Below are 21,861 nucleotides of genomic sequence, written 5' to 3' on the forward strand. Positions count from 1 at the left end.
ACTGTCGTGAAAGGGGGCGGGGCGCGCCGCGCTGGGGAGTGACGTAGAGGCGCGCGTCGCTTCGGCGGCGGCTGGCGGGGTGCGGGCGCCATGGAGCGGTACTCCGGCGCCTTGGAGGAGGCTGTGGATGGAGCCCGGCAGCAGGAGCGGCACTACCAGTTGCTGTCGGCACTGCAGGGCCTGGTCAAGGAGCTGCCCAGGTGCGCGGCCTCGGGGCGCGCGGGGTGGGCGGGGCCGCGGGCAGGCGGCTCGGCCCCGCCCCGCTCACTGCGCCCTCCTCCCGCAGCTCCTTCCAGCAGCGCCTGTCCTACACCACGCTCAGTGACCTGGCCCTGGCGCTCCTTGACGGCACCGTCTTCGAGATCGTGCAGGGGCTGCTGGACATCCAGCACCTCACCGAGAAAAGCCTGTACAACCAGCGCCTGCGGCTGCAGAACGAGCACCGAGGTGCGCGGGGGCGACGGGACGGCCCAGCTCCCCGCGCTGGAGCTCGGCCTGCCCGGGCAGTTCCGGTCTCTGCGGGCGGAGGCCTTCCGCGGATACCGTTCGAAAGAAGCCCTTGAAATTGACCGGATCGAGGGCGCGGGGCCGTTGATGACAAATGGGTCAAGTCGGTTTTACTTTGTCAGTTGCACAGTCATATTTTCGCAGGACATCCAGAAACTCCCTGCTCGCGCTCCCGCGTGCCCTCACTCCCCTTCCAGGCAGGATGGCCCGAGGCCTCTGTGCTTGGTCAGCCCATTGGCAGGTCTGGTGTTGGCGGTTGGCCGCCCGCAGTGATGCCCCGCAGTGTTGACAGCTCTGCAGCGCCCTTTAGTGTCAGTTTCCTCTCCACAGCGCATCAAGTTCCCTTGCACTGATCCCTGAGGCACCCTCCAGAATCCGAAAACTTTTCCACTTGAGCCACGCGTTTGGCCAAAGCCTTGGGAGCCTTGGCCCCTCCCAGGCATCCCTACTGGGAATGGGAGGGGCCTCCGGAGCCCCTTCCTGCGAGGTATGCTGGTCAGCTCTTCCCGCCCCCTCAGATTTCCCACCTTTCTTATTTTATTTTTCCCCAACTTTTTATTTATTTGAAAAAGGTTAAGTATTTAGAAAAGTTGGAAGTAGAATATAATGAATACTTACTTATACGTTCTCCAGCTACACTCAGTAACTGAAGTTTTGACAAAGTTCTTTGTGTCCGTAAGTATGTGCAGCACCACAGGGCTTCACCAGGGGTCCTCAGCATTCCTCTAGACCAGGGTTTTCAACAGCAGCGCTGTTAGCATTTGTGGCTGGACAAGTTTTTTTTTTTTCTTCTTCTTTATTTATTTATTTTTGGCTTCATTGGGTCTTCGTTGCAGTGCGCGGGCTTCTCATTGCGGTGGCTTCTCTTGTGGAGCGCGGGCTCTAGCCGCGCGGGCTCTAGCCGCACGGGCTTCAGTAGTTGTGGCACGCGGGCTCAGTACTTGTGGCTCGCAGGCTCTAGAGCACAGGCTCAGTAGTTGTGGCACATGGGCGCCGCGGCATGCAGGATCTTCCCGGACCAGGGCTTGAACCCATGTCCCCTGCTTTGGCAGGTGGATTCTTAACCACTGCGCCACCAGGGAAGTCCTTGGACAAGTCTTAATGGTTCTTTGCTGAATGTTTAAAAGCATCCTTGGCTTCTAACTACTAGATGATAGTGGCACCTTCCGCCAATAATGACAGCCAGAAATGTCTCCAGACATCCTTGGGGGTCAGCCTTGGTCCAGTACTGAGAACCAGCGATCTAGAACAAGAACGCTCTCCTCTGTAACCACAATGGATAGAAGTGAATCATTCCAGGGTGTGTTCTGACATTGAGTCCACAGTCACATACCAAAACTTGTCTCAAATTATCTGTCCCTTTATAAGGATCCAGTGTGGGGTCATGCATTGCCATTGGTTACTTTGGTCTCTGCTTCTGAAACAGTTCCCAACATTTATTGTGGCGCTGACTTTTTGAAGAGTCCAGCGTATTCTGCCTTAGAACGTCCCCACTGTGGATCTGTTGGATTGCCTCCTCATATTGACATTTTACCTCTTTTTCCACTTTCTGTGTTTCCTGTAAACTGGACAGCATGACGATACACACGTTAAGCGTTTGTGGCAAAAATTCCTCCTAGTGATGTGAGGTCCCTTTCCTGTGGGGGCAGATGATAGACATCTGCCCCAGGATTAGTGTGTTTCTATCAGGAATGGATGTTGGGAATTTGTCAAATCTTTTTTCTGCATCTATTGAGATGATCAGGTGGCTTTTTGGTTACGACGGTGAATTACATTGATTTTTTAAATTCCTGGGATAAATCGCATTCCTGGGATAAATCTTAGTCATGATGAACTGTTCTTTTTGTCTATGTTGGTTTGATTTGCTAAAATCTTAAGAATTTTTACTTCTATGCTAGTGATGGACATTGGCCTGTAGTTCTCTTGTAACATTTTTGTCTGGTTTGAGTATCAGGGTGATACTTGCTTCACAGGATGAGTTGGGAAGTGTTCTCTTTGGTTTTCCAGAAGAATTTGTGTATAATTGGTACTGCTTCTTCCCTAAATGTTTGGATGGTTGTCTTTTTACATATTTTTTTTTATAATTATATTTTATTTATTTATTTTTGGCTGCGTTGGGTCTTCATTGCTGGGCACGGGCTTTCTCTAGCTGCAGTGAGCTGGGGCTGCTCTTCGTTGTGGTGCCTGTGCTTCTCATTGTGGTGGCTTCTCGTTGTAGAGCACGGGCTCTAGGTGCGCGAACTTCAGTAGTTGTGGCATGAGGGCTTAGTAGTTGTGGCTCGTGGGCTCTAGAGCACAGGCTCAGTAGTTGTGGCGCACGAGCTTCATTGCTCCACGGCATGTGGGATCTTCCCAGACCAGAGATCAAACCTGTTTCCCCTGCATTGGCAGGCAGATTCTTAACCACTGCGCCACCAGGGAGGTCCCTGTACACATTGTTATTGAGGAATGAGATGCATCTTCACAAATCCAAAGTACATAGCTGATGCCTTTTAACGCTCAAATCATGCCACATTTGGCCAGTGGAAGAACAGTGGGCTGGCTCCTGTGTCCTTTTGATGTGTCCCCATCATTCTTGGAGCACTTCTTGCTTTCTGGTACAGGAAGGTGTTCAGGCTCATCATGTTCTTTCCCAGCCTCAGCCCCTCTTCTGACAGCCTGCTTCCAGCTTCCCCACACCAACAACCTTCCATCAGGATGGACCTTTCCCCTTTGCCACCGTAAAACTTTCCCACTCCTCCTGCCTTTGACTGGGTCTGTGCCAAATGCAGGCTGTCAGTAAGTAGTATTTGCTCTCGTTTTGGTGATCTTTATCTCCAGAACTTAGTAGCTCAGGGAGCAAATCAGGCGCTCAGAATAATTTTTTTAAAGGGAGAGGGGGCAGCAAGGGAACAAGCCATGTCTCCATGGAGCCCTGGTTCCTTTCAGTGGGGAGTTTTGATAACTCTTCAGACACTTCGCTTCTTGTCCTTTGGAAGGTTTTGTGCTGTCAGCAGCGGGAAAGTGCCTGTGACTTTCTGCTTTTCCTTCCTCTGCCTTAGCAGGTGGTGGTTGGCTGCCATTGCTTTCCTTGGTCATTGCAAAGGCCAGGCCCCCGCCCGGGCAGTGGGTGCAGCTCTCTTTTTGCCTCTGGTTGCTCGCCCTGTGGAATCTGGAAGTTGACCTGAGATCTGTAGTGACGTTGATAGATGGGGTGAAGATGACATTTCCCTGCATTTATCTGTTTCCTTGCATCCTGCCTCCACACGTTGTAAATGTTAACTGGGGAGTGTCTTTGTCATCTCTTTGTTTATGGAAATGTCTTGAGGGTAGCCCTCAGCTTCAGACTCACTTAGTGTGATAAATGCCATAGTCGAGATGTGCACGCACTGCGAAGAAACAGGAGATTGGGGAACCTCAGGGGTCCTCCAGAGAAGGGCTGTAACGTGAGGTCTCTGCCGAGGACCGAGTGGTGGCCTTGTGTCTTATAGCCGGGACCCCTCCTCACAGGGGAGCTCTGGCCACTTGACACTTACTAGTCTAGGATTTTGGCTGCATAGTGTTGAGTGTTCTGTTTTGTGATTGGTTTCTTTCCATCCCATGCTACCTTTCTCTTCTGTCCAGTCCTGTACAATTAGTGGGGACTGTGGAAGCTTTCCTTGGTGGTCGTGGTGGCCCCTCTTGGAGCAACACAGACTCCCTGGCACATGGCCTCTGCCGGCTCATGCCATCTATTGAAAAATTAATCAAAAGTCAATCTAAGAAAGAAATGGAAAATTTTAGTCGATCCAACCTGAGGATTCTAACCTGGAGACAGTCTTTCCGAAAGCTCTGAGGACTGTTCCAAAGAGGTGAGGAGGAAGGCCAGTATATATGTGATTTTGGTGAAGGGGTACATGTAACCCAGCATGCAGCTTGGTAGAAGGTTACTGCTATTTATGAGGAACAGATAGCTTAGTTAATGGTTTTAGTGCATTTCTAAGTATGGGAAGATGCAACAAACTGTATTCATAAAATTTTCTCCTGAAAATATCCAAGTGTCTGAGGGCCAGTTCTGCCAGTTTTCCCAGAGCACAAAGTGCCTCATCCCGATCTTCACCCTGAATTCCTTTCAGGTAGGTCAGCGACTGCAGTGGTTAATGACTTGATTTCTTGTAGAACTGGGTGGTGGGCAACATTCTCTCTGTTACAGTCCCTTCTCTTTCAGTCTTTTTTTTTTTTTTAATCAGTGTTACTTTATTCTTTTTTTACAATTAATTTATTTTTGGCTCTGTTGGGTCTTCGTTTCTGTGTGAGGGCTTTCTCTAGTTGTGGCGAGGGGGGGCCACTCTTCATCGCGGTGCGCGGGCTTCTCACTGTCGCGGCCTCTCTTGTTGGGGAGCACAAGCTCCAGACACGCAGGCTCAGTAGCTGTGGCTCACGGGCCTAGTTGCTCCGCGGCATGTGGGACCTTCCCAGACCAGGGCTCGAACCCTTGTCCCCTGCATTGGCAGGCAGACTCTCAACTACTGCGCCACCGGGGAAGCCCCTCTTTCAGTCTTAATTTCGACCAAGGTTTGGGAGGCATTTCATGACCAATTTGTACCACGGTGTTAGGAATGCTCATTCCCAGGTCAGGCGAGGATTTCCTTGATAGGCCACTCAATGTGCTGTTACCAGACTAGGCCCTGTTAACTAACAGTAGCCCAAGGGCTCCGCGCTGCCTGTCCTACTAGTCTGTTATTGCCCTGTTGTTGCTTCTTCCCACATCTAGAGCTACACTATTACAATCCCTGATCTTACAGAACTATATATTTGGTCAGTTGTTTCAGGTCTTCTAGTCATCATCATTATTGGAGGCTCAGCCACATATTTGGTCATTAAAGAAACAATAATCTTGTAAAATAGGCAGAAATATAGCTAGTGACATTAATAAGGTCATCAGTAAGTATTTAAGCTGAGAACTCCAGCCCAGTGTCTCCCCAGGTCGTCTGACCAGTCTGTTCTGCACCAATCGCTGTCTTTAAGGGAAATGATATAGTGGCCTTGTCCATAAAGTCCACCAAAGACGTCTGCACCTACAAGGCCAGTGGTGGGTCATCATGACCCCTTACAGGACTGAGAAAGGAATGTTACCTCCTAAGGAGTTACATGGCTGGCACCAGAGGAGAAAAGTTGATCTTTGTGGTTGAGCAGGTATTTCTGCCACTGGGGAGTCGGGTCATGCTTAATGCAGATGCACAGGGCACAGCGGAGGGGAGGGAGGAGGCTCAGATAGGCAGAGAAAAATTTTGTTTAAATGTTGCTTGTCTTAACTTAAAATATGAATTTTATTTCATCACATCCTTGGGCCCCCCAGGGTCTGTGCCTACCCTACTCCCTCTAGGAGCTGTGGATAGGGTACAGGGTGGCTCTGCACCCCTCACCACCACCAAGGGCAGCACTGAGGGGGAGTGACTGCCACAACCCAGGGCAGAGGCCACTCTCCTCGTCCTCCTTTCCCAGGCCTTCACCTGGGTGGTCTTTTGGATGTCTCAGTGGATGTCCCTTGGATGATGGCAGGTCACGCTGGACTCCTGGCCTGTAGCCAGCATCTGAGCCTAGAAACCTCTAGACCGCAGTCTCCTCCCTCCCTATCCACAATTCTCTGAACTCAGGCTGCAGCCCTGGCTCCACACCCATACCATACACTTGGCCTCACCCTTCTCTAGTGCCCTGGAGTCCTGCTGCTGGAGAAGGGCCGTACCCTGGGAGAGGGCCCGCCTGAGTGGGCTGGGGACTGGGTGTCCAGAGCTCCACCCAGCTCCCAGCGCAGGCCTCCCTCACGTCCACGCCTCTGCCCTGCTTCCCTGTGGTGGTGGGACAGCTGGAGCAGGCCCCCTCCTTACCCCTCTGTCACCTGCTGATACCCCTCTGGTCTTGTCCCCTTCCAGTGCTCAGGCAGGCGCTGCGGCAGAAACACCAGGAAGCCCAGCAGGCCTGCCGGCCCCACAACCTGCCTGTGCTCCAGGCGGCCCAGCAGCGCGAGCTAGAGGTAGGGGTGTGGGCAGGGTGGGCACCACTTGGGCTCTGCTGAGAGGGCCGTAGAGGAGGGGCTCCGGGTGGCTTGGGAGCCATTGGCCAGCCTGGGCCTCAGCCTGGGGTGGGCCGCGAAGGCTCCATGTGCCCACATGTGGCTCTTCACTGTTGGGGGTTGGAGTGTGCTTGGAGTGGATGGAGAGTGTGTGATCCCCCCACTCCCCTCCTCCTGCTCCTCGAGACAGCAGCTCCTAATGGGCTGGGCCTGTACAGGGCAGGTGTGAGTGGGGGCCATTGTGCCCCATGGCCTTGGGGATGAGGGCAGTGGTGGGATGATGGAGCCAGCAAGTCCTGCTCCCACGTTGCCTGGGAACAACACAGAGGCCCACCCATAACCAAGAAGCCACCAGTGGTGGGGTGCATGTGGAGGCGTGTGCAGGGTCCCAAGGCAGCCCCAAGCCAGGGCATGCAGGGAGGAGGTGCTGAGCCGGGCTTGGCCGCAGCTCCAGTGGGGAGGAAACATATGCAAAGGCCCAGAGATGGTGGCCAGCTTGACAGTCAGCAGAGGTGGAGCCAGCATCTGGCCAGCTCATGGTGGTCCCGAGCTGTCAGGGCTGGGCGAGGCCTGGCACAGCAAAGGGAGGACACCTGACAGGAGGTGTTGGAGGAAGGGCATTTGGGGCAGGTCATCTGAGCCCCTCTGCAGGGTTGTGTGTGGCTAAGGAGCGACGGACCTGGGTGCAGTACGGGATCCATCCGTAGTCTGGGAGCTGGATCCACTGGGAGGTGGGGAGGGGCCAGAGGAGGTGACAGGCCAGGAATGTGTGTGTGAGGCACTGATGGGCAGGAGGCTGAGCCCTTGAGCTGCCTTCACTGTGGCAGGCGGTGGAGCACCGGATCCGTGAGGAGCAGCGGGCGATGGACCAGAAGATTGTCCTGGAGCTGGACCGGAAGGTGGCGGACCAGCAGAGCACACTGGAGAAGGCAGGGGTCGCCGGCTTCTATGTGACCACCAACCCGCAGGTCAGTGGCATAGGCCTGCCCTGGCACAGCCCAGGGGATGTTGGTCCCCAAGGCTAGATTCCATATGGGATTTTAGCTGGTCACTGGGAGCCCAGGCCCAGGGTGTGTGGGGACAGGGGACATGGTGAGTTAGGGAGGCTCCAGGAAGGGTTTCTGCGTTGTGCTCAGCATGGAGGCCGGTCACGCTGTCTCCACCACAGGAGGGTAAGCCATGTGACTACAGAGCATTGCCCACCTTCCCCGGGTTCACTATGCCCTACAGGGCCTCGTGTGCAGTTCCCCTACATCCCTGCACACACCTCCACTTGTGCCAAGCCAGGGCAACTGCAGGCCCTGCCACAGGTGGAGTCCCAGCACCTGCCCCTTTCTGGCAGGCAGTAGCCAGGCTTCACTGGAAGTCAGCCCCATGGGCTCAAGCCTGGTGCTCTCTAGGTCCTGGTATCTGCCCCGGGTCCTTGGGTAAAGGAGGCTGCTTCCTGGGGCCTTTGCCAGGGCTAAAGGGGACCTCACAGTGGCCCCTCTGCATCCCAGGAGCTGACGCTACAGATGAACCTATTGGAACTCATCCGGAAGCTGCAGCAGAGGGGCTGCCAGGTGGGGAAGGCGGCACTATGACCAGGCAGGGTTCCTGCCAGTGACCCGCTGCCCATCTTGGCTGGGAAGACAACCCTGTTCCACAGTCAGCAAAGGCAGCAGAAAGCTGAGTGGCGCTCATCTTCCTGAAGTCTGGCCACCACCCTCCCAGCTGCTTGCAGGAGGGGCACCCCGTGAGGAGAAGCTAGGTGGACCTGGGCTGCGTCTGCCACCCACCTTCACCTGGGCTTTTTTGTCCAAAGCTAGGGTGGGAAGGTAAAGGGAAGAGTGGGCCCAGCCTTCCGGCTGTCAGCCCCAGGCTTCCGATGTATTCTGCTCTCGGCCCCTCCCTTGGCAGGTGCAGCCCCCGAGTAGGAAAGGCTCATGAGCTGCATGTGACCCCGAGAAATAAAGACGCCGCAGCATGGCCTGCACGTGGCTTGCATGACAGCTTTGTGGTACCTGTCGTGACCAGGGCCTAGCTAGGGCCCTTGCCTGTGGGCTCCATGGCCTACAGAGGAATCAGCAGAAGATGGCCCCACCCCCATGTCACAGAGGCCCCTCCCTGGGGCAAGTCCGAGGGCACTAGGGCCACATCCAGTCTGCTCTGTGGGGCGGTCAGAGCAGCCAGAGCCTGGTGTGGGTCACTGGGGCCGCTGGGGTGAAGGGCACAGAGCAGCAGAAAGGGTCTGAGGGAGGAAGAGACTGAGGATGGGGAAGCACCAAGCCCACTCTGGGGAGTGTGCTGTCTGCATTGGTCTGAGCCCCAGCTGTGGGGTTGGAGGTGAGAGTATCCAGTGCCCTGCGTGGCTGGGTCTGCAATACGGCTTGAAGGCAGGTGTTGGTGGGTCCACCCTGCCCAAGGTGTGCCGGGGGCGCGTGACGCAGGAGAGGCTTCTCGGGCCATCAGAGCCACTCCCTCTGCCACTGACTGCACGTGAGGGCTCTGCAGGGAAGAACATCGTGGGCCTGGAGTCAAGGGCTCTCAGCTGCAGAAATAGTGGTTTATTGACAGGCCACCTTTCCCAGCCAGCCACTGCCCACCTGTGGGGCTGAGGGCCCATGGGTTGAACCCTGCAGTAGGTGGTTCTTCAGGCCCAAGGTCGTGGGGGTGGGCAGAGATACAGCCATGCTTGCTCACTGGAGGGCGGTTTCTGACAGTTCCCAGCAGCTCTGGCAGGTAACGGAAATAGCCCGCACCTGGGTGCCCATGGGCAGGGGCCAGCGGGGTCTCACAGTTTGGGATGTAAAAGGTGTGTGTGAGGTTGGGGTCGGGCTGTAGCCCTGGGTGTTCACAGCCCAGGTGAGGATGCGTTGGGACGTGGCCACAGCACTAGGCCTGGCGGTGGAAGAGGCTGCCTGTGCGGAGCCTCCGCTTGAGCTCCTGCCAAAGCAGCTGCCACTCCCTCTGGGCGCCCTTCATGACTCCGCTGTTCTCTAGGGCTCGGCGGGACAGGTAGGGCAGCACCTCCATCACAGGGCCGTAAGGCACATACTTGTACACGGGGTAGCCTGCCTGTCCTGCACACAGGGGTGAAGGCGGTGAGTCCCAGCACCTCCGCCCCTGCCCCCCGCCCCCCACCGGAAGCCCAGCTCACCTAGCGGGAAGCTTATCTGGTCACACATACCCAGAAGCTGTCCAAAGTACACCTGGCAATCGGCAGGGTGCAGGCCCAGTTCCTCCATCCTGTGAACAGGCAGGGCGGTGGGTAAGACCCTCCCTCCACCCCCAGATCCCCACCCACAGGGTAGGGCGTGGGCATAGGCTCTCTCCTGCATAGACCAGGCCTCTTCCCTGCTGCTGCTGCCGCTGCCTCAACCCAAGGCCACCAAGTGCCCCCCTTCCCCAGCCAGCCTCCCTCTTGCTGTGCTTGCTCCCCGATGGCCCCTTCCCTGCTGCCCACTATGACCCAGCAAGGCAGATTCACCCAGTGGCCAGCCCTTGGTGTGGCCTGGGAAGCTCTCAGCCCTCCCACCATCCCCTTCTCAAACCCCTCAGAGTTCCATTGCCTCTGTGTTTCCAGCCCTGTGACCCCACCTCCAGCTTCTCATCCTCCCCTTGCTGGCTGCCCTGTCCGTAAGGTAGTCACCAGGTACTGGTGGCACCTGAGCCTTTGGAAGGCGGGTGGTCTGAATTGAGGTGCACTGCAAGTGTCAAACACATGGGCTTTTGAAGACAGTGTGAAAACTGAATGTAAAAATATCTCACTGTTTTTCTGAAAACATGTTTAAATGGTACTATTTTGGATATGTGGGGTTAATTAAAATATATATCAAAATTAACTTCATTTTTTTTTTAACGTGGCTATGAAACATTTGGGGTTAATAGATGTGGCTCGAATTTCTATTAGTGCTACTCAGACGTTGAGGTGGGGGCCCCCAAATCTGTCCACACCCTCTCCTATCCTCACACCTCCCCTCGTAGGATCTTTAAAAAATTCCCAGGGTTTGAAATATCTGTGCATTAATGATTCCCACGTTTTTACCTCTGGCTTCCTGCACGTGCAGATACAGAGTCAGCCTATCAGCACCAGCAGTCTATAGCCCGCCCCCATCCTTCCACCCCACAGGGGCGTGTTCCGCCTGGGTCTTCACACCCACCCAGGCTACAGGCTGGGCCTGCTGGTCCCCGTCCCTGCCCTTGGAGCCCCCCTCCCTTCTCACTGTCTCAGGACCCCACCCCAGGCTTCCAGAGCACTTAGCGCCTCTTACCCTGGGCCTCCACATGAGGGGCATCCCAGACCGTTTCTCTCCTTCCCCCAGGGCTAGGCTCCAAGGTAGGGGCCCCAGTCTGCACAGTGTTGCCAGCTTACATGTCTCTGTCCCCCGTGACAGCAGGGCTGCCGCTGTGTTGCTGCCTGATGGGAACACTCATGTGGCGTCTTGCAAAAACTGACCCCTCCCCTGCTGCTGCCCCTTCCCTGCCAGTGTCCATGCCTGCTGCCATGTGACTGTAGCTTCGCCCAGCACAGAAGGAGGCTCTCTCCATCTGGACGGCAATATCTGGGCTGAGCATGACTTCCTTTAGCCAACAGAATGATAGCAAATGTGACATGGGCAGAGGCTTGCCCCCTCCAGGGCTTCTGGTAGCCTGAGACCACCTGTGGAGAAGCCTAACCTGGCCTGTTAGGACACCCGACATGTGATGCAGTGCGCTTTGCTGTCCCAGCCACAAATGAGGCCATTTAGGGCCAACCAGACACCATGTGACCACGGATGCAGGACAGGCCCCGGGCAAGGCCAGCAGAAGCAGCCCGAAGCAGAGCCCAGCCCACACTGCTGGCTCACAGAACATACTGTGTTCAGGTGTCTGAATTTTGGGTTGGTTTGTTAACTCAGCCAAAGCTAATCTGACTGAGGTCTCTAATGTGTGGCATCAGAGGCCCACACTGCTGCCCCTGGGAAGACCAGCCCAAGGTGTTCAAGGCTCTGTGGCCCCTGAAGCAGGTGCACAGGACCTTGGCCTGGCGTGGGCCGTGGAGCCTGTGAGACGGGGAAGCGCTCAGCTGGCACTCAGCATGGGGGGAGCTGTGTCTAGGGTAGGAGGCCACCGCGGCCAAGATGGGGAGGCCACACATGCTCCCAGTGGCAAGATCCAGAAATCAGGTGAAAGGAAGCCCTTCTGAGGGCAGGTTATACCTTTAGACGTTTCAGTGTCCTCGCCTAGTCAGTCTGAGTGGACTAGCCTGTGACAAAAACCTAAAACGGGGCAACCACAGGCTGCTGAGATGGTGATGGAAACCTCAGGAGGTCGGCACTGCCAGGCAGGAGCCAGGGCCTCTCTGTGCTCGTCTTGGGGTGGACCCTGGTGCCGCACGGACGACTTCTGATCACGGTTCCATCACAGAATTGTACTTTTAAGCCTAAGTGAGAGCCAGCTTTTAAAATTTTCAACTCAGCCCTGTGTTCCTTCAAAAGTCAAAGAAGCCAGAACTGGGGTTTCCCTGGTGATGCAATGGTTAAGAATCTGCCTGCCAATGCAGGGGACACAGGTTTGAGCCCTGGTCCAGGAAGATCCCACATGCCGCTGAGCAACTAAGCCCGTGCGCCACAACTACTGAGCCTGCGCTCTAGAGCCCATGAGCCACACTACTGAGCCCGCACGCCTAGAGCCTGTGCTTCACAACAAGAGAAGCCACCGCAGTGAGAAGCCCGTGCACTGCAACGAAGAATAGCTCCCACTCGCTGCAACTAGAGAAAGCCCGCACGCAGCAACGAAGACCCAATGCACACAGCCAAAAATTTTAAAAATAAATTAAAAAAAAAAAAAAAAGAAACCAAAACTAATCTTCCCCGAGCACAAAAGGTGTCCCTGGCCATCCCACGTCCAGGGGTAGGATGGGGCGTCCAAGGAGGCCCCAGTGATGGAGGGAAGAAAGCGAAACAGTCCACCCAGCTAGGAAGCCAGTCAGAGCCAACCACCAGCGAGGAAACAGCCTGACCCCAGCCCAGCAGGACTCCAGAGGGAGCCTGGACACAGTCTGACCTCCACCTGGCAGCCCTGCTGGCCTCAGCACTCCTGTTCACAACCAAGCAGCTGCAAATGCAGAGCATTAGAAATCGTGGCCTTTAGTTGCAGTTTCACACCATGAAAAAGCAGCCCCAGCATGAGAAGGACAAGCACAACATTAATGAATGGTTTAAGACGACAGAGTCACCCTCCAGGCAGAGCCTGCAAGTGCCTCTGGGTGCACGCCCTGCACCTTTACTACTCGGCCCAAGCCTTGGGCTTGGGGTGCCCACTGTAGGAGGGGGTGCCCCTGCCTTGCTCCTGGGGAAGGCAAGGGCCAGCAAGGCCACTGCCCGCCCAGCTTCCTGTGGTGGGGGGTGGGGGGTGGGGTGGGGGAGCTAGGACCCCTGCTGTGGTCCAGTTTGGGTTAAGATATGAGATAAAAGAACGTGGTGATTGGAAGTTCCCTGGCAGTCCAGTGATTAGGACTAGGCGCTTTCACTGCCTGGGGCCTGGGTTTGATCCCTGGTCGGGGAACTCCCAGAACACGGCCAAAAGAAAAAAATGTATATTTATTTCACCTCATTCCTGTAACTGACTTATAAGGATGCTCCATGGGATAGGCATTTAAAGAGAAAACAGACTATCTTAAATTCTAAACACAGTTTAAAGTGTTGAGAAATTGTTTATAAATGAGGTGACACATCTGAGGGCTCCAACATTTCACATTTAAATTTCACCTAATGAAATTTATTTTTTAATTTGAAACTTTAGTAAGTCTGGTATTAATGTTAAAAACCCAAGTAACTGCAAACAGCCTTTTGGCTACTGCAGCACAACGCCCAGCCGGCCTCAGGGGGTCTGGGGGCCCTAAAGCCGCCACTTAAGCTCGTTTCACAGATGTCCCCCCAAAACCCACTGCCTGCCCACCAGGAGCGCCCAGCGGGAAGGAGGCAGGGCCAACCTGCACAGCGTGAAGCGCACGGTGTCCTCATTGTGCGAGGCCACCATCACTGCGGCCCTGGCGTTGTGCTTCAGCTCCTCCAGGACGTAGTTGAGGCACCTGTGGAGGGTGACGCGTGAGTCAGGCCTGCACAGCCCCTGCAGGGGCAGAGGCAGAGGCAGGTGCAAAACAGCAGACGATCCTGGCGTGGAATTAAAAAGCAAACAGGGGCTTCCCTGGTGGCGCAGTGGTTGGGAGTCCGCCTGCCGATGCAGGGGACGCGGGTTTGTGCCCCGGTCCAGGAGGATCCTACATGCCGCAGAGCAGCTAGGCCCGTGAGCCATGGCCGCTGAGCCCGTGTGTCCGGAGCCTGTGCTCCGCAACAGGAGAGGCCACAACAGTGAGAGGCCCGCGTACCATAAAAAAAAAAAAAAAAAAAAGCAAACAGGCCTCGTGCCATTTGGGGAGGGATGCCGGGGTACAGCTCTCATCTTTATCAACCCAGGCAGTTCAGTAGACTTTTATATTAAAAAAAAAAAGAAAAACCTTAATGGTTTTGGAAACAGTAAAACAAAGGCAGAGGAGGTATTGGTTCTGACCCCCGGGTTGCTCCCACGTTGGACAGGGTCACGTTGGGTCAGCTCCAGCCCCTTCCCGGTTTCTCCCCCCACCCCCCCAGGAAGCTCTGAGGCTCCGGGAGCCAAAGAGGGCAGCGCACCTGTGGTACATGGCGTTGGTGGCCTCGTAGGTGGGGTTGATAGGGTCCTCATACCCAATCTCCAGGGCGCGGGCACGTTCCTGGGCCATGTATGCACCACGCACCAGCTTGGCCCCGAAACACCAGCCCTCTCGGCGAGCCAGCTCCACATCCAGGGTGACATTGTCGTAGGTGTCCTGTGGGCCAGAGCTGAAAGTTGAGGATGACCAGGATGGGCCCCCCTCCAGCCTGCGTCCCATAGGGCCTCCCTGGGGCCCGGGTGCCCCCCAGTGTGTAGTCAGCAGGGGCACTGGGGCCAGCAGCTGTGGTGACTTGGGGGCTGTCAGCACCTGCCTGGACCCCACGCACCCACTTCCCCTTGTCCCCGCAGCCCCTACACCCACCCCACCCTGAGTCCTCCAAACACCTGGCTGGTCCCCGAGCGGCCACCGGAGTTTGTGCTCAAGGGTCCCTGAGGCACACGCACGAGTCTGGGGAGGGGCCCAGAGCCTTCATCAGACCCTTAGAGGGAACCAAGCTAAAAAGGGTGGGAGTAAACAGTCACTCGAAATCTGGCGATTAAGGCACGTTACATGGACTCCAAAAGCTCCTTCATCGTCCTCCTGCCCCTTCAGCACCCTGTCTGGGGTCTGAGGCCCAGGGGACGGGTCCGCTGGCAGCTGGTCCTGGGGGCCTGTCTCCCCGCGGCCTGTCTCCCTGCGGCAGACACTGGGCGCACCTTGAGGTAGCACTGGTATGTGTTGAAGATGAGTGGCCTCTCCACATTGAACCTGCGCTGCATCTCCAGCGTCAGGCGGCTGATGGCCGGCTGGAAGTAGGTCTGCTCGGCATCCACCATCAGCCGCACACCCACCTCGCTGGCTTTCTGAGGGGCACAGCGGGGTGAGAGGGTCTGTCTGGGGCCCAGGTGACATGGGTGCCCCCCCACCCCGGCACATCCCAGGGTCTTCGACCTTGGCCAGGACGTCCATCCTCTGGAGCATCCTCGTCATCTGCCGTTCCTCCTCCTCGGTGAACCGCGACAGCAGAGGCTCCAGCTGTCCTGTCTGAGGGGGCAGCGCAGTCAGGCCACGGCAGGGCTCCACATCTGGGCTCTCGAGGCCAGCGCTCCCCCCCCGTCCCGTAGGCAGCCTCTCGCCCCTGGTGCAGGGCCTACCAATACCCAGTGCCTGGTACCCGGGACCAGTGGGCCTCATCCCCGCACCCCCTTCTCCACCTGCCACCCTGTTTGCGCATTAAGGTCAGTGTCCTGTCCAGGGTCCCGTCCAGGGTCCCGCCGGCCACACAGCGTCCCATAACCGCGCTGCCCACCAGCACACCCTTCCTCGCGGGGCTGGCTGCCCCAGGTCAAGCCTGCACCCAAGGAGTCGTCTCCCACGGCCTGCACAGGATCCTCACGATGGGTCCCCCTTCTGTTCCTGCGCAAAGTTCAGGAAGTGACCCTTGACCCACCCAATCACCTGGAAAGACTCAGCCCCTAGCAGGCAGAGGACATGGAAGAAGAACTGTGCCTACAGGCAGACTTGGCTGGCCACACATCACAGACTGACATGCAACAGGGGGACGGAGGCATCAGCCCCAGATGGTGGCACTCAGGGCGCTGGGCAGGTCAGCAGTAGGCACCCACCCTGCAGGTCCGTGAAGCACGGGGGGCCCTCTGCTTGCCCACTAACACTGCCCAGGGCACTCCCGGCGAGGCCTCAAGCACACCCCTCCTGGGCCCTCCGTCGCCAGGCTGGAGCTTGTGAAAGGCAGCATCTGTGGGGTGTTTCCCAAGGCACCTCTGCTGCTTCCTCCCATCCCAGCTCAGTGGTGCATTCAAGCACGGCCACAAATGCCCGATCACCCTCCCAGGGGCAGGTGGAGTCTCATTTTTCTCCCCCGAACACAGGTCAGTCTAGCGATTCCCTTTTAACAAACAGCACTGGGCAGAAGGGACAGCGTGGGTCTCCTGAGGCTCGACTAGAATAGGTAACAGCTTCCGCCTGGCTTGTAGGGACACTCATCCTGGGGACCCAGCGCCACTCTGAGGAAGCCCTGGCGGTGTGAGCGGGGACCCTCCGTGACGACCCTGCGAGAACTGTGAGGTGGGGGGCACAGACGCGCACAGCGTCACCTGCATGTTGGGGACCACCAGGTGCCTGGAGAGCTCGGTCCTGCTGTCAATGAGGCTGCCCCAGTCCAGCAGGTCCAGGGTGCTGTGGGAGAACGCGCGTCAGCAAGTGGACCCACGGCCTCACCACGGCCCCAAACCAGCCCCCTCCCTGCAGGAGCACCCCCAGACCCAACCCCACAGAACCTGCCTCTGTGCTCAGTTTTGAAAGACTGGTAAAATGTAAACATGGTCCTCTGTTTAAAAAACAGAAACCAAAACATGAATATTCTTACATCAGGGCCGAGACCACCCAGGCCACATCAGGCTCGGGGAAGAGCCGGACACGGGAGACCAGGCAGGAGGGGACGGCACACTGCCGCCAGCCCCCAGCTCCTCACAATGAGGCTTGGGAGCCTCCGGGATCTCAGCTGCCCTCACCCTTCACCCGCCTGCCAGATGGGTCCTGGGACGGCTGGGTGTGGCACCCGCACTCCACAGCCCAAATAATTCTGTAAGAAGCCCTAGGGTTCAAGGGGGCCCATGCCCTGGAAGAGGGTGACCAGGATTGGAGGAAGGCGTTGGGACTAAGCCAGAACCTTGGCTGAACCAGGGCGGCCGCTCCCGAAATCTCAGCCTGGGGGCTACTCTTACCCGGACACGCCAAGGGTCTCCACAGTGAACCAGTTCTCAATCTCCATCCTGGACGCGATGCCCATCTTCACCACGCTTTCCTTCAGAAGCAAGAGGGCGTTGGTCCCACTGCCATCTCCCAGCCCTGCTCACGAACATCTCCTGCCCCTGCCTGCTGGCCTGTGATGCTAGGCTAACTTTATTATGCCAGTACTGAGACTGGCTACACTTCTGCCTTGGGTTTCTGCTCCAGAGATAGTCTCTCCCCACTGCCCACCCCCCCACACCTGCCCATCCCTGCGGGTCCACAGAGCTCGGCTACTGGCAGGGCCAGCCCCGCTCCAAGCCTCCCACCCAGCACATCCTCCATCTCTGCTCAGATTCCCTCCCCACCGACCCAGCAGCTCGGGGCTGGGCAGCAGGCCCTGGGAACCCACCTCGGACACTGCCTGGCCAATTCCTTCTGGGCAGGGCTCCTCCCTGGCCCACCTTCTCACACCCACCACGGAGCGGCGGCCTCACCTGCAGTGCAGCCACCTCCAGCTTCGTGTCCATGGCAGCCAGCCCGGCCTTGCCCTGCTCTGCGGCCATTTGGTGGAAGAACCGTCTCCACTTGGTCAGCACATCTGAGAACTGCAGCTGCGGATGCGGGCCTGAGCTGCCATCCCAGGCGCACATCCAGCCCCCTCCCAGGACCCCCGTGTAGCCCGAGCCACCCCATCCCACCCGCGTGCCTGGCTCCCAGGGCCAAGGCACCAGCACACAAGCTTTCACTTAACGCTCACGGCAGCCCCAAGTTCTTACAAACTCCCTGTGGGTGGAAGGTTTTGACACTTACCAGAAACTGGGGTCTCCCCAGTGCAGTGAGCTTAATGGCTGAGAAGCCATCCTCGCTGGCACCACCTATGAGAAGCCGCAGGAAGAGCCGTCAGTGCTGGGGGGTGGGGGTGGGGGACCCTGAGCCTGCGCCCGGAATCTGTGCCACTCAAGAGTTAGGACACTTCTTGGGACGTCCTGGTGGCACAGTGGTTAAGAATCCGCCTGCCAGTGCAAGGGATGCAGGTTCAAGCCCTGGTCCGGGAAGATCCCACATGCCGCAGAGCAACTAGGCCCGTGTGCCAAAACTACTGAGCCTGCGCTCTAGAGCCCACAAGCCACAACTACTGAAGCCCGCACGCCTAGAGCCCGTGCTCCGCAACAAGAGAAGCCACTGCAATGAGAAGCCTGTGCACCGCAACGACGAGCAGCCCCCGCTCGCTGCAACTAGAGAAAGCCCGCATGCAGCAACGAAGACCCAACGGAGCCAAAAAGAGAAAAAAAAAAAAAAAAAAGTTAGGACACTTCTCATCGACATATGACAGACTTCAGGAGGCAGGCGGTGGCCGTTCTTCCTATTACCTACAACACATGGTACTGGGTCTACCTTGCACCTGGGCCCTGAGACCCCTAGAGCACGAACAATCCAGCCACCCGATGAGACGGTGCAGTGGCACCAGCGCAACTTTCTCCCTTGCCCACCAGGCCCAAGCAGGCCCACGGTGGCCATGCTTCCCGGGCAGGCTGCCTGGCCCTCAGAAGCAGCTCTGGTGGCTGCCTGGCAATCTCAGGCCGAGGGGCATGGCAACAGGAAGGGAGAGCCCACCGAGGACCCAGACGCCTGGGCTGGCTGACCACCCATGGCAGAAGGACAACGACCCTACGCAGCCCGCACACACCCTGCACTCGGCTGCTCCAGATGCCCCACCATGCAGGTGGGAAACGGTGACTCAGCAGGGTTTGAGTTTGCCATGTGGGTCCAGGAATGCAGTGGGCAAAGGAGCTGGTGATGCCTGCCCACTCAATCCCTGCCTGTTTCCTCTCCAATGCCCTCAGCACCCGGGGCTGCCCCTAGGGGTTCACTGAACACAGAAACGCCCAGCAGAGCACAAGCTGGAGGCAGAAGGCACTCAACCACCACCGCCATTCTCTCCTCTGGCTTCTGGAAGCCCATGACACACATCTTTGCTTCTGTGGGGCCCTCCCTGTCTGTCTGCCCCCAGGCAGAGTGGGCAGGGAACCAAGAAGACGCCCCTGGCACTGGACACAGGGCAGCCAGTTGTCTGCCTGACCGCCCGGGGTGCCCAGCGCTGCTCCTAGGAGGCTGCCTCCGGGCGTTGCTCACTCCCACTCCTTAAAGTGTTCAGAAGGTGTGGGACCCACTAACAGGAGGGCTGCTGGGGACCTGATGGACGCTGAGGCCTCTGTGACCTCGCGGCTTAACTCACCTCCCTAGCAGGTGTTCCCACCCAGAGGCCACACGGGGAAGAATTCTCTTTTATAGAGGACGTGGCACCAGCTCCCAGAATGGTGTGGCCCTCGGCAGAGCCAGGGGTCATGTGACAAGAGTCAAGCCCCTGCCTGGGACTGGGGGCCACTTGGCCCACTGACAGGCCCACATCTGGGCACCTGGTACTCAGGAGAGGGGAGGCGCCCTCCTGTGGGCAGCCAGGCTCCTCAGGAAGGAGCTGGACTCGGGTGTGAGACCAGGTCATCCTCAGGACCAAGGCCACAGAGATGGGGACGGAGCCCTGAGCAAACACTCCAGGCCCGGGCTTGTGTTCCCACACCAGCATCTCCTCGAGTGGAGGTCAGCCCAGGCTGGGCCTGGCGGGTGGCAGGCCAGCGACAAGCAGGACCCCACCTGAAGCCTCGATGCAGCGCAGGAACGTCTCCATATGGCTGTCGCACTTGGCCTCGCTGGCGTAGAAGTAGGTGCGGGCGCTGACAACGCCATCCCTGCGGTCTCCGAATGCCCGGTGGGCCTGGAACTGCTTTTCCCTCTTACTGGTGCCTGGAGAGGTGGGCATCCGGCCTGAGCCACCTCCCCACACCCCCAAGCCCGCATCCCGCCACCAGCGCCGCACTCCAGCTCCAGCCCCATCCCACCCCGAGCCCACGGCCCCCTGCCTGTGCTGCTCCCCAAACCCGCCCATCCTGGCGCCCACTCTTCCTTCTCCTTGGGTCACCCTAGTCATGTGGCAAACCCAGGGCAGGAAGGCAAAGCCCAGACCCACCGAGGGCCGAGTGCACCAGCCCCCCAGGTGGGCCGTAGGATGTGTCAGCCACTCATAATGACGGCCTGGGTGCCCAGGGACACGGGGAGGAGCCGGGGGTGTGTGCGGGTGGGGAGCGGGCTCGTTCCTGAATGGCTGCCTCCCACTCACCATGGCCGTCCCTCTCCGATGCTGAGGTACAGGACCTGCAGGAGGGAAGAAGAGGGAGAGGGTCGCGGTCATGCCACCTCAGATACAAGTGACAAACACGTCCCATTGAGGAGGCACAGGTGGGAGGAAGTAGAGGCTGAGCCCTGACCCTGACCCAGGAGGGCTGAAGAGGAAGGCAGGGTCACCTGGCCAGGTAAGAGTGACTCACGCCACCCCACCCACCCCCAGCCTCCGGGGTCACCTTCTCTGAGCCTGGCAGCCTGCAAGCCCTGCTCCGGAGGAACCTGGGTCTCCCCCTGGGTGAGGCCCCCTCCCTACACTGGGTGAGGAAGAAATAAAGCAATACACAGCCCAGTAGGTCCTTGAGGCCGGCTAGCCATGGGGTATTCCTTCCTGTGAGGAAAAGGCGGGGCGCGGGCCAGTCAGGGCTGAGGATGGCGGAAAGAGGGAAACCACCAGCTTCCTGATCCCCAGAGCCAAGGAGCGGGGCCCCTTGCTCTGCCCTCTGCCCACAGCCGGCCCCACCTCCACCCACGTTCCTCAGGATTATTTTCAAACCAGCAACCACAATTTATTTTTTTAATGCAAACCCTCCCCTGGCCTCCCCTGGCCATCATACCTGAACATACCCAGTTCTCATGAGGACAGGACAGAGAGGGCACCTGTAAGGCCCAATGCAGGCCGCCCCGCAACTGTGGCCCACTGAGGTGGAGGCATGACATGGCACCCGCCATCTGCATCAAGGCAGGGGCCTCATCCCGAGGTTGGCAGCTGCGGAAGGCTCGGGCCTGCTCTGTCACCACACAGCCCATAACCTGCAGGTATCCACCTTCTAGGCAGACTGCCCTCCACTGAGGGGACACCACTACTCAGAGGCCCCCAGGGGCCCGGGGCCGTGTGATGGTCCCAATTAGCATTTCCACAGCTGGTCTTCTACCCTCCAAGCCCCAGCCCAGCTCCAAAGGCACAGGGGAGCCAGCCGGCCACACAGCCACGTGATCAGGGGCAGTGGCCTATCCCAGAGCAGACAGTACTTAGCATGGGCGGGGCTGCACTCTTGACCAGGCCCGGCGTGTGGATCACGAGGAGACAAAGATGGCAGTTACCAGGCTGGGGGGAAGGGGAGTGTGGTGTCACCATGAAGAGAAGAGCATGCTCTGTACACACGTGCAGACACATGTGCACACATGCACACACGTGCAGACACATGCGTGCACATGTACGTGCATGGGCCAAGATGTGGAGGAGGGAATGGAGTGCCCCCGGGGGCAGGAGAGGACCGCAGGAGCGACCCAGGGGCTTGCAGTAGTGGCAGGAAGACCCCAACCATCCCCTCAGCCACCTCCAAGCTCAGCTCTGCATCAGGTAATTTGTTGGCTGGACACCTTTTAGAAAAAAGTGAAAAGTGAGGGGAGACCACGCCAGCCGCCCTCACACCAGCTCTCCCCTGGTGAAACGCAGGAGGCAAGAGAAGAACACAGAAAAGCCTGTGGGCTCCCAGGCCCTGGCTCCAGGCAGCACCCAAGACGCTGCGCACACCAGTCCCGAGGAGCGGCCTCCACCCTGGGGACCAAGGCCCAGGCCTCGCCCCCAGCCAGTCCTGGGTTTGCACAGCCAGGACACACACACCTGCTGGCCACACTGTCCCCAGCCATCCTCATCACAACCTCATCACAGCCAAATCATTGAGAGGAACCCAGCCCTGTGCCCTCTCCCCACGGCCCTCAGCCTGCTGGGGGGACC

The 21,861-nt window shown here is 57.9% G+C and overlaps 2 protein-coding genes across 3 annotated transcripts in view; one reads left to right on the forward strand and one right to left on the reverse strand.

The window, feature by feature from the left end:
- On the forward strand, nucleotides 1-10,362 carry DGCR6L (DiGeorge syndrome critical region gene 6 like). Its single transcript, XM_032654387.1, has 5 exons — nucleotides 1-200; nucleotides 287-447; nucleotides 6,399-6,499; nucleotides 7,366-7,506; nucleotides 8,038-10,362. The coding sequence occupies exons 1-5, from the start codon at nucleotides 91-93 to the stop codon at nucleotides 8,119-8,121; spliced, it is 597 nt and encodes a 198-aa protein (XP_032510278.1). The 5' UTR covers nucleotides 1-90; the 3' UTR covers nucleotides 8,122-10,362.
- LOC116765133 (proline dehydrogenase 1, mitochondrial) overlaps nucleotides 9,063-21,861 on the reverse strand; it is a 19,016-nt gene continuing 6,217 nt past the window's right edge. The window contains exons 3-14 of one of the 2 annotated variants that reach the window (XM_032654386.1): nucleotides 20,119-20,153; nucleotides 19,596-19,745; nucleotides 17,754-17,818; nucleotides 17,438-17,554; nucleotides 16,937-17,016; nucleotides 16,307-16,388; nucleotides 15,144-15,236; nucleotides 14,909-15,055; nucleotides 14,191-14,366; nucleotides 13,494-13,592; nucleotides 9,708-9,766; nucleotides 9,063-9,600 (exon numbers count right to left, since the gene is read on the reverse strand). In XM_032654386.1, the coding sequence (XP_032510277.1) occupies nucleotides 9,413-9,600; nucleotides 9,708-9,766; nucleotides 13,494-13,592; nucleotides 14,191-14,366; nucleotides 14,909-15,055; nucleotides 15,144-15,236; nucleotides 16,307-16,388; nucleotides 16,937-17,016; nucleotides 17,438-17,554; nucleotides 17,754-17,818; nucleotides 19,596-19,745; nucleotides 20,119-20,153 (1,291 nt within the window). In that variant the 3' untranslated portion in view covers nucleotides 9,063-9,412. Of the gene's footprint in view, nucleotides 9,601-9,677; nucleotides 9,767-13,493; nucleotides 13,593-14,190; nucleotides 14,367-14,908; nucleotides 15,056-15,143; nucleotides 15,237-16,306; nucleotides 16,389-16,936; nucleotides 17,017-17,437; nucleotides 17,555-17,753; nucleotides 17,819-19,595; nucleotides 19,746-20,118; nucleotides 20,154-21,861 lie in introns of both variants that reach the window. The other variant, XM_032654385.1, reaches the window with a different exon arrangement.

The sequence above is a fragment of the Phocoena sinus genome, chromosome 14 (genome assembly GCF_008692025.1).
Source record: "Phocoena sinus isolate mPhoSin1 chromosome 14, mPhoSin1.pri, whole genome shotgun sequence".
Lineage (NCBI taxonomy): Eukaryota > Metazoa > Chordata > Mammalia > Artiodactyla > Phocoenidae > Phocoena > Phocoena sinus.